This window comes from Eptesicus fuscus, chromosome 12, assembly GCF_027574615.1.
Source record: "Eptesicus fuscus isolate TK198812 chromosome 12, DD_ASM_mEF_20220401, whole genome shotgun sequence".
NCBI classification, from domain to species: domain Eukaryota; kingdom Metazoa; phylum Chordata; class Mammalia; order Chiroptera; family Vespertilionidae; genus Eptesicus; species Eptesicus fuscus.
The window spans coordinates 62,503,386-62,515,071 of NC_072484.1; the positions used below are offsets into that span (position 1 = coordinate 62,503,386).

An 11,686-nucleotide genomic window follows, 5' to 3' on the forward strand; every position below is an offset into this window, starting at 1 on the left:
TTAATCGCCATGCTACAAAATCCACATTTATGAAAGTTGAGAGAATGTAAATTAAATTGGTATGAAATTTATATTCAAAGACATCAAAACAAATAGCTGTAAGATGCTAGACCTAACCCTATTTTCAAACTTCTGAGATATTTAAGAGAAAACATATTTAGTCCATGAATTTCTTGATTAATCAGCTGGCAAATATTTCTTCAATATTCACTGTGTGTTATAGCCTTTGCTGGACAGCTAAAATATAATGATTGGACACAATTTTATAGTCGGAAAACCCTACAATTATATATATTTTTAATAACTGTTTCTTGGTATCCAAGGGGGATTGGTTCCAGGATGCACAAACCAAAATCTGAGGATACTAAAGACCCTTATCCAACATGGCATAGTATTTGTATATAACCTACACACATCCTCCTGCATACTTTTAATCACCTCTAGATTACTTACAATACCTAATACAATTTAAATTCTATGGAAATAGTTGTTATGCCCTATTATTTATGAAATAATGACAAGAAAAAATTCTGTACATGTTCAGTACAGATGCAACCATCATAGACCTAACTACATTAGCAACAATGTGACTCTTTTTCAGAAGGCAGACTGTACTAGTATGTGCTAGGGATATCAAGAATCTCACAGCATCCCTGAATTTGCAGATGCAGGGAAGGGAAAATAGCAATTATATAACTAAGTACAAAACTCTGTGATAATATGAACCCAGTGCCAGATGGACACAGAGGAAACAATTCATTCAGCCAGGAAAGGAGAATTAAAGAAGGAGAGACGAAGTCACATTGTTTTAAAAGTAACAATGAACAATGGCACAGAGGCCTCCAGCAAATCTGACCGGGAAAGTTGGGGGGACCAGACAGTCCTTGATTTATTATAACATCATGTTCCAGAGCTTACTTGGAAGTCGATTGGAACTCCAAGTGATCTGCCCATGGAAACTATGTCGCTCTTGAGGAGCAAGTCCTCCGACTAGCCTTTGACTAATAATAATGCCTGATTTGATTCTGAGTCTAGAACTAATAATTATAACTAAGATGTACTGAGTATTTACCACGGGTCAGGCCCTGCACCAAGCACTGTCATCTAAGCCTTGCACCAGTCCTCTGAAAGAGGTGCTACTGTTATCAACTCATTTAACCGGTGAAATGACTGAAGAATAGAGAGATGAAACACACAACTGGTATGACAGGGCAAGATCTGTGCCTAAACATCCAGGCTTTAGAGCTGGGGCTCTTAATCAAAACAGTGCATTTCCCTTGGATGTCAGAAACCATGTTGATACAAACACAGGAAGGAGGATGAGAAAGAATTTTTATGTCCTGTTTCCTGTGTATAGAGCTAGCCCGAAAAAAGATGTGCTACTTTTGGTATCAGAACTCTTCTTGGTAAACCCCTAAATGCCCAATGATGTTATGACTCCCTAAAAATACCCATGAGATCTAGACCATACCTACCCTATACCCACCGTTTAACAACTCTCTTTCTCCATTCAGTTAAAATGTCCATTTTATCCCAACTAGGTAATATGAGGAAAATAAGCTATTGGAATTAACTTATACTAACATATGGATAACAAATGGTCTTTTTTCCACAAATATTTAATTTTATTTTTTAAATATATTTTTATTGATTTCAGAGAGAAAGGGAGAGGGCGAGAGAGATAGAAACATCAATAAAGACAGAGATTCATTTATAAGCTGCCTCCTGCACACCCCACACTGGGGATCGAGCCTGCAACCCAGGCATGTGCCCTTACCAGGAATTGAACCATGACCTCCTGGTTCATAGGTCAATGCTCAACCACTGAGCCACGCAGCCAGGCAATATTTACATTTTAAATAAAGAGAATTGTTATTCAAAGAAATGTGATGGGGAAAGTGGAATAAAAGTGTAATTGGCAGCTTAATGGGATCCTTCCTGAGAGGACCTTGTCTGCTCTTCTGTAGTTAAGAGTACTTGGGTCTTTTCTCTGTGTCAATTTCATTCCAGCCTTAGCTCAGTCAAATCAGGCAAACCATTGTCGCCATTCCCACCTTCAATACCATGCTTGGCAATCAGCCCATCATGTCTGTATTCTGAGCTAGTAGCAAGCAGATTCTTTTTTCTAGTTGAGAGATGGCCCTTGTAGACAGTTCTAAGCAAAGTTCTTCCAAAGTCCTTCTTTCAAAGTTTCTGGGTCTGTAAACTGGCTCACGTCTTGTGACTGATTGAGGGGCAATGACCCTTTGTGTTGGTGAATCAAATCAGACTTTCGTTCACTTGGCCTAGAACTCTTTACTTATACAGATCAAGTCAGCATTTAGTGGGTTGTCTATCTATTTCACTTCTAAGAACACATGACCAATAAGCTAAATGCCATAGGTCTTTTGAAGTAAGACTATGCTGATTACTGCTTTGATTCCATTGTCCATTATGGTAACCATGAGCACCTTGCCTTTGGCAATTAGGTGGGCCACTTGGTGGCCCCTGACACCCGAGATCCAAATATCCTCATTGCACTTAAGGGATCCAGTTTAGTGGCAGCAGTTTCCACTGTAATTTCTGACCTACAGAGAAGAGCAAGCACAGAGCCAGGATGCCGGGGCTCCCCTTACAAATTTATTTCTCGCAGTCATAATGAAGGCGGTGTTCTCTGGACCTTCCCAAGGTGGGTGAGCAGGATTTTACATGATACATCCACTCTACCATTCCACTCTTCCTAAGCCTTTCGACCCCTTTCCTCTACAGGTATACCAAGGAAGGTCTTGCTAAATTTTAACTTCATTTAGCATTGTTTCAGCCAAACAACTAAGCTGTGAGAGCCCTTTCCAACCTCTCAAGTTATAACAGTAAATCCAGAATCTCTGTTTAGTGGTCCTACATCAATAAATTTGTTCTGATCCAATTTTATGTTCCTTCCACCATTATCCCACACCCTTAACACTCATTTCCACTCATATTCCCAGACTTCTGACTGTATAAATGGGGAAATCCATGCAGTTCTTTTGGAGTGCAGTATACCTCCTCATTAATCACAGCCTGTATGTCACTTTTAGGAACCTGTTGGTAGCTGAGTCTAGTTATAGGTGTAGAAGTAAAGTGGGGATGGTGGGGTAGAAAAATCAGCAGTGTCCATAAGGCACATTAAGTTACCATCATCTACAGGAGGCACAAACCCATATTGCTATGCTAATATCTATTATTTCTTTCTTTACCACAACACTTTATCACTTGTCTTGTTTTTTTGCTGAGCACATTACCAGCCAAAATATAGATGACATTTCTCAGCTTCCTTTGCAATTAGGTAGGTGAATAATATTAAATGCAGGCTAATGGGATATGAGCAGAAGTGATTCATGCAATTCCAGGTAGTGTCCTTAGAAGGTGAGGAAAGATTGTCCCGTCTGGGTTTGCTGCCTCCGACCTTCAGCTTGATGCAGACATGGGGACAGGCAATCTTGAACCACATGGATGAATGCAACAGCTGCAAGAGCAGTGATGGCCTCCCTGGGAAACCTCCTAGAGCAGTTAGCATCCAGCTTCGATTCACCTACAGCTTAACTATCATGTAGAGATATACAATTTATTTTGTCTAAGCCCCATTACCCTAAGAAATTTATATTGAAAAGAGAACTTGTGGAAAAAACAGGATTATCTTTGCTTAGAACCGGCTGAAAGGGCCATCCATCAACTGGGGAAAAGAATTTACTTGTTACCAGGACAAGAATACAAACTTGCTGGGCGGGTGGCAATAATTCCTGCCTTGACTGAGCGAAGGCTGGAATGGAAATGACACCAAGAAAAGCCCCTTAACTGCAGAATAGATCCTGGAGGTCTTTGAGCTGTGCAAGGCACTTCTGGCTCAGCACACAGGGAGGATGTGAAGAAGCCAAGAAGTAAGCTTGAGGTTTTCCAACGCTGCTGGACACACAGGATGTGAACCCAAGGAAACACTGCTGTTGACCAAGATAAAGAGCAAAGACAAACCTAGAGGATTGTCTGTGAATGAGGTACTTGATTTGGACAGCGCCTGCACCCAAGGCGCAGTGGCACCAACAGTACTGTTGTAAATGGGCAGGTTAAGAGCAGAGGGGAAGCTTGCAAGGTGCACACCCGAGAAGCCTGCAGGTGGACGATAAGATGCTTGGTGTTTACAGAGTCAAATCTAAAAAGAAGAGGGAGAGGAGTGGAGAGTTCAGAGTTGGAAAAAAACAGTGAGGGGAGAATTATCTGAGTTTGTGTAATAGAATTTTAAAAAAACTTCCTAAGAGAGCAGTTAAAGAGTTAGCAAATCTTTACCCCCAAGATGTCTGGAGAAATTGCAACAGAAAGCCAGAACTAACCACACAGATACAACAAATCTATTCTCTTTTTTTTTTTTTTTTTTTTGGAAAATATATTTATAACTTGCAATTTGTATACAAAAAAAGTTTAAATATGCTTAGCGATAATAACCCAGTTTAATGCATATTTGTGCCAACCAATACAGAAAAAGAAAAAGAAAAAGAATTCAAAAATATCAGGTTACTCATCAGAAAACATTACCATCCTATATGATAAAACAAAGGCAAACAAAAATTGTAAATTCTGCAGGAGCCTGGAAAAACATTTTTTTAATTGCTATTATATATACTTTAAAAGTACACCCAAAATTTTAAATAATGCAAAATTGTATGTTATCACTCTTAAATTTTAAAAAAATAACTTAGCTACATATTCTATGCCCATTGGATAATGATTGGACAGTTAAAAATCATGAAATAGTTAAAAAGCTGTATGTATGATGTACTCTTTCTATAGATAGTTAGTATGTTACTTCAAGTCTCCTCATGCTTCTTGATCCTGCCATGTCCTGATGGGTCTGAAAGGCCAAGTGGAGGGTGACTGTGATAAGCCTCATATAGGCTTCTCTCTCTCAGCCAAATATTTCCCAGCACAGCTTATGTTTAGCCTCAATTCAATGAGAGATATGCTTTATTTTGTTTACTTGATTCCTAGTCCACAAAGCAACTGTTTAAATCTACAAAATTTAATGTTTTACATTATACAGACTGTGTCATCATATTGTTTTTATTCAGTTGCTCTGAAATATATAGGTGCGCTTACACAATTCTAAGTTCTGAAAATTTATGGAAAAAATATAATGCTATATTTTTATGACTGTGTAACTCATATACAATTAACCATTAGTAGCATAGAATCTAAAAGGAAAATGTCATGTGAAAATACAGGGTGTCCCAAAAATATATATACACTTTAACAGCTGATAGCTCAATTTTGAAAATGAAATGCCTTTTAATAAACACCACCATTATAATTATTCAAATTGTGTGTATACATTTTTTGGACACCATATAAATAATTAAATAAATAAAATCATATATATATATATATATATATATATATATATATATATATATAAAAGCCTAAGCAACCATTCAACCGTTCTACCGGTAGCTATGATGCACACTGACCACCAGGGGGCAGTTGCTCAACACACAAGCATGGAATCATGGAACAGACTGATGAATCTCAGAGGGTAAGGGGGAGGGCAAGAAGAGATTAACCAAAGATCTTATATGCATACTAGAGGCCCGGTACTTGGATTCATGCACCAGTGAGGTCCCTTGGCCTGGCCTGTGGGGATTGGGCTGAAACTGACAGTCCAACATCCCCCAAGGATTGTGAGATGGAGCAGGCCAGGCCGAGGGACCCCCCAGTGCACAAATCTGTGCACTGGGCCTCTAGTATTAAATAAAAACTATGAAAATTATGGTATAGTGTCATAAAGACAGAATTGAACACTGGCAGTATAGTTCTAGGGAGTACATATTATTTAACTACTAGAGGCCCAATGCAAGAAATTTGTGCACTTGGGGGATTCCTCAGCCCCACCTGTGCCCTCTTGCAGTCCAGGAGCCCTCGGAGGATGTCTGACAGCCAGCTTCCCGCCACTGCCGCTGCACTTGCCAGCCATGAGCCTGGCTTCTGGCTGAGTGGCACTCCCCCTGTGGGAGCGCACTGACCACCAGGGAGCAGCTCCTGCATTGAGCATCTGCCCCCTGTGGGTCAGTGCACATAATAGCGACTGGTCATTCCACCATTCAGTCTATTTATATATTTGCCTTTTATTATATAGGATAATACAACCGCAGATACATAAAATAATGAGTAAAACTACTAAACAATAATAATAATCCTGCCACACACACACACAATTTTTAGTAGCATAATTTGGCTCTAGAAAGGTATTAAATTGCTTTCATATAAGTCCAAGGTACTTAAGTATCCGACTCCTTATGATTCATGTTACTGCCTGTTGGTTTGTTAACTTCTACTAACACATTCCTCAAGCACCCCTGCTCTTCTACTCATCTTCATAAATGCAATAATAATAATACCTGCCGTTCTGAGCACTTGCAGAGTGTCAGGCATTATATAAGGTGTGTAATGCACACTATTTCACAAACATCTAAAGAACATGTTAATATCTCCGTTTTACAGAAGAAAAGAGAAACAAAACAACTCTATCCTCACACAGTAAAGGGCAAAGCCTGGATGTGAATAGAGGTCTCTTAAATTGCCAAGTCATGAGGTAAAATTCAAAAACAAAAAAAAAGTTTAAATACGCCCATCTATAATACCCTAGTGTAATGCATATTTGTACCTACCAATATAGAAAAAAAAGAGAATTCAAAAATAGCAGTTTTAATAGGAAAACATTACCATCTTATATGACAAAACAAGGTAAACAAAAATTATATATTCTGCAAAAGCCCTCCCCCAAAGGTAAAATTTAAAGCATCTTACTTACCTCTGACTATGAGCAAGATTTTTTTTTTTTTTTGTAAAGCAACATACCCATGACAGGGTGGACACACAGCTCCAACATCCATTGCCCAGCTGACACAGTGACCATGCCCATCTCTGTTTATAAAATATTTTATTTTAAAATTAGACTACAGATTTCTAATTCTTTTCAATTTTTACTTTTCTGAAAGTGATAAATATGATCTACCTATATAAGGCCAAGGAGGTGTGACAGAAAAGAAAGTGACTTTAAATGCTGTGAGCGCATCCTTCGGTGACTGAAAGCTCCTGACCCTGAGAGCCTCGCCAGAGGTTGGGGAGACTCTAAACTCTGAGCAGGCTCCATGTGAATGCTTGGGGTGTGTGTAAATGTGATTTCAAAATGACAAATGTTACAGAGAGGGCAATATATTAAACAATAGAGAGAAAATGATGTTTACATAGCCATACCTATACATATTTTTAAAATGACTCCATATTTTTGCTCAAATTCTAATCCAACTACCTCTAAAAGGAATTTTAGAGATTCTTCCTGTATTTACACTATTATCCAAGTGTGATTTTTTTTCAGAATACTAGTTAGTTGGCTGGTTCTTTCTGTTTGCTACACAGTCTCCTGTTGTGCTTTGTCTTCTCCTAACTCTGGTTCCCTCATTTGGGGAAAGGCATAAGCTATTGATGCTTAAGCTACCATGGCTTGGCCCCTCCTGGACCAATCTATTCTGTCCAAGCAGGCATCCCTAAAAATGGTTGTCATAGCCGAAACCAGTTTGGCTCAGTGGATAGAGCGTCGGCCTGCGGACTCAAGGGTCCCAGGTTTGATTCCGGTCAAGGGCATGTACCTTGGTTGCGGGCACATCCCCAGTAGGGGGTGTGCAAGAGGCAGCTGATCAATGTTTCTCTCTCATCGATGTTTCTCTCTATCCCTCTCTCTTCCTCTCTGTAAAAAATCAATAAAAAATATTTTTAAAAAAATGGTTGTCATCTCTTCTAGGCAAGACATTAAGGGAACTCCAGGCATCACTAGGCAAGATGGAACGACTGGGTCAGGAGCATGTGAATAAAAATACACCAATCCATTCCCAGGAACAGACTGAGATCATACACTTAAAAATGGGTGGGACAGGGGGATCACGCTAAAAGAAAATAAATGTAAACGTATTTCTAAAGTGCTCAACAATGATCAGATGTCATAACAATTATTCAAGACTGCATGATATTATGAAAAGTTTTGTCTAGGTATTTATTTAAATGTATTATTTGAAGAAAAAAGTCAGAATGGCTACCCAAGTAGTCAGGGATAATTTAGGAGATCTTTAACATTTCTAGTTTCTATTGACATGGGAAAATCTATCACTGGATGTTGATTTTGAGTGGCAAATAACATGTTATATTATATCATTGCTTTCTCAGGCTTTTAGCACTCAAGAGCCACAAAACACCTGCATAATAGAGGCCCTCAGCCACTTATCACATTTCTGTAAATTTATTTTACCGGGGAAAAGAAAGAAAATAGTAAGCTCAGATTAAACACAATAGCAGTTAATTTTTAACATCCATCATTAGGTGAAAAGGCTGGAGAATCTGCAGAATTTTTTCACCAATGATGTTAGACAAATGGGTTTAAAGTGAAATACATAAGCTTCTTCAAAGTGTTGGCTTTGAAGGCTGCCTTGCCCAGATATAAAAATAGATGGTTAAAATGTAAAAATCGATTCTAATGGCAAACGGATCACTGCACTCTCCATGTCCAGGATATTAGGAAAACCTGAATATTGGATTTAGGAGCACCTGGGGAGTAGGCAGACCTGAAAACCCTCCAATAACCTTGAAAATATCCACTTCCTCTAGAAACGAATGCTCAAATCAGGCCACGGCTGCCCAGCCCCCTTTTGTCCCTTCAAGTACACGGATTAGAAGGCATCAGGCATCACTGATCATTGTAAGTGGGTTGTCTTTCCCAAGCAGCAACCAACAAGTGAGGGGATGGGCCATGGGATGGGATAAGTCCTCTCTTCTTCCCAGGAGCTCTCCTCCCTTACAGTCAGGGAGCGAAGTTCCAGGTGCCTTTCAGCTTTACACAAAGCGAGGCGGGGCGGGGAAGCACGGGAGAGCAACAGGCTCTGTCTATCTAGACCCTTGGAGACTGCAGATAATACCATCATCATCAGGCACGGGAGTGCGCGCGCGCACAGACACACACATACACGGGCACACGCAGTCAGGTTAGCCTCTCAGGTTAGCAAAGAAAACGCCAGAGAATCCAGAGAAATGAGCTGGAAAGAGAAGGCGGCCAAGGCTTGTGCTGGCCGGGCCCATCCCCAGCTGTCCCTGAAGCCCCAGCAGGATGACAGGCGGGCGGGGTCTGTCTTCTTTGAATTCCTGGAAGCAGATCCCCGGAGGTCCGGACCGCGGAGCGCACGTGCGGGCTCGCAGCAAGCCTACTCTTGGGCCCCAGCCTAAAGGTGTGAATATTGCACGGGGCCCACGGGGTCCCAGGAAGAAGCCAGGAGGGGCGGAGGAAAGGGGAAGGCGGACCCAGTCGGGACCCCATTTGCGGGACAGTGGTGCCTGATCCGCCCAGCGCCCCTAGGAACTTCCCTCTGGGCCGCTCTGGAGCCGCCTGCCCAAGCCTTGCACCTGGGGCGCCTCATCTGGGAGTGCGGCACCCCCAGGTCCCTCTGGAGGGCAGAGCTCCACGGTCCTACAGAAGGGCTTCGTGGTGTTGCCCACCAACCATTAGTCAGAATGACAAGGCCCCCAAACCATGGCTGCGGAGCATCCAGAGCAGGCGAACTGCAAGAGCCTAAGCTCAGGGCAAGGTCTCTGGCGATCAGTGGGTAAATCCTTTTGTTCTTTCACTCAACTAGATGCAGACAGCCACCAGCCTAATTCTTCTGGCAGTCACCAAGTGCTGCCACCCGGCCATGAGGGGAAGGGAGAGAAGAGAGGTGAGGAGCAAGGGGCTGTGGGAGGAGAAGCCCTTGTTAACTGGGGCACTAGCTTCCATTCTGCGTATAGTGAATGTGCCAGGCGCTTCAGATATACAGACGGCCCCAGACCATGACGCGCCCGACCTGTGTGTAATGAACCTGAGGTAGCCCGGCTCTGTTTTCCCCAATGGCTTTCCAAAGCCCTTTTTCTTCAAACTTAAACCAGCTGGCCTAGGGGTCCACTTCAGCTTCCTGGAAGCTGCCCTCCGCATCTACATGCGTGGTTACTAAGGGCACAGATCCCGGCAAATTGGTCCCGCCCGGAAACCCAAAGGGCACACTAGAGGCCACAGCCTGCCTGCGCGCGGCCCCTCCTGCTGCGCGAGCACCCGGCCACTCCGCAGCCGGCTACCCTCTGCGCGCCCTCCGGACTTCCCGCGGGTGCCCTGCCCTGGCGCCCTCCAAACGCTTCGCTCGCTCAGAGGGTTCATGCCGATCACAAAATCCTCCCCGGTAGCTGGGACTGACCCTCACAACACACCATAGAACCCCTCTTTAGATGGATTGCTTGGTCAAATAAAACAACACCGGTGTGATGTTGAGTCCTCAACCTCTGGCAAATGTGAAAAGGCGGCCTTTTCTGCGAAGACCGTGTCTCTTTGTACATGGTTCTAAGTCTTCAGGGGAAAGGGAAAGTAAGGAGCTGTCAGTCACCCTTACGGGCGCCAATCTAACAGGCACCACCGTCTATTAGAGGAGAAACAGAATTTCTCTGGCTCCAAGCACGCCGCCAGTGTCTTTAGCCCTGATGCGCAGCTGCTTGCAACACTCTCCCGGCCCTATAGAAAGAGTGAAATCCGTGACTGAGCTCCCTTAACCCTCGCCAGTCCCAGGGAGAGGCGATCTTGATCCCTTTAAACACCTGAAAGGGCCGGCGCCTGTTGGACGGGATAGGGTCTCAGTCCTCTGTAGCGTCAGCATCCAACACTTTTGTTGTAGGGGCTTTTGTGGAAGTAAAAGAAAGTAAGCAACTTCGGGGCACTGTTTTCCTGTACTTCTTGCGTCACAGTTCTGGGCTCTGCGGGGAGAGATGGCCTCAGAGCCTTCCGGCTGCACCGTGGGTATCTATGCGCCTCTCGGAACCGGGAGCAGGGGACTCGAGTAAAGACCCCGCGCTGCACCGGGAAGGGGTCTACAACCCAACCGCTTTCCAGCCAGGTCTGCATTCTTTGTGCACCAGTGAGCACTCCACGACAGAAATTCCACACGTGACTAACTCCAACAGTCTCCGGCACATGCCTATCGGTCTCCCGGACTCTGCAGCTGGACCTTTAGGAGAGCCCCGACCGTGCGCCCGGGCGCGGGAAGTGAGAGGAGCCCCGCTGACGGTGCGTGTCTGACACCGCTGGCCCCGGGACCTCGGCGCGGGCTCCCCGAAGAGAGTCCCAGAACACTAGAACCCTTAACTAAGGATTGCCCGGAAGCCCGCCCCCATCCCCAGGCGCCCCCTTCACCCTCCCAAGCAACCTGGGCGAGCGGACCGCACTCACCTACTGCCAGGCAGATGGGGAGCAGCAGCCTGAAGATGAGCCCGCACACCACTTCCGAGGCCATCGCGACAGCCGGGCGACTCCGAGCCGAGGGGCGAGTCTCGAGGGTCTCTAGAACCGGGGTGCCAGGCCCATGCCCGCCTAGGGCCTCCTGCTGCCGGCGGCTCGAGGCCGCTCGGTCATCGCCTTGGAGGGGCCGCCGCGCTGTCCGCACCGAGGGCGCGCTCCGGGCTCTTGGCCGATCCTCAAAGGGCTCTAGGTAGCCCCCACCCCAGATGCCCGGCCCTCCACGGCCGGCCCATGAAGTGTCGTCTCCCCAGTCCAGCGGCAGCGGCTTCTTCCGCGGGTGGGCCGGTCCGGAGCCCTGCGCCGAGGCACTTTGGGAGGGTCCTG

The 11,686-nt window shown here is 44.4% G+C and overlaps 1 protein-coding gene across 3 annotated transcripts in view; it reads right to left on the bottom strand.

Moving 5' to 3' along the window:
• The window catches only part of PIEZO2 (piezo type mechanosensitive ion channel component 2), a 343,011-nt gene extending 331,654 nt beyond the window's left edge, over positions 1–11,357 (bottom strand). For all 3 annotated transcript variants that reach the window (XM_054724315.1, XM_054724314.1, XM_054724313.1), the window contains exon 1: positions 11,294–11,357. In XM_054724315.1, the coding sequence (XP_054580290.1) occupies positions 11,294–11,357 (64 nt within the window). The remainder of the gene's footprint in view (positions 1–11,293) is intronic.
• Between the last annotated feature and the right edge of the window lie 329 nt (positions 11,358–11,686).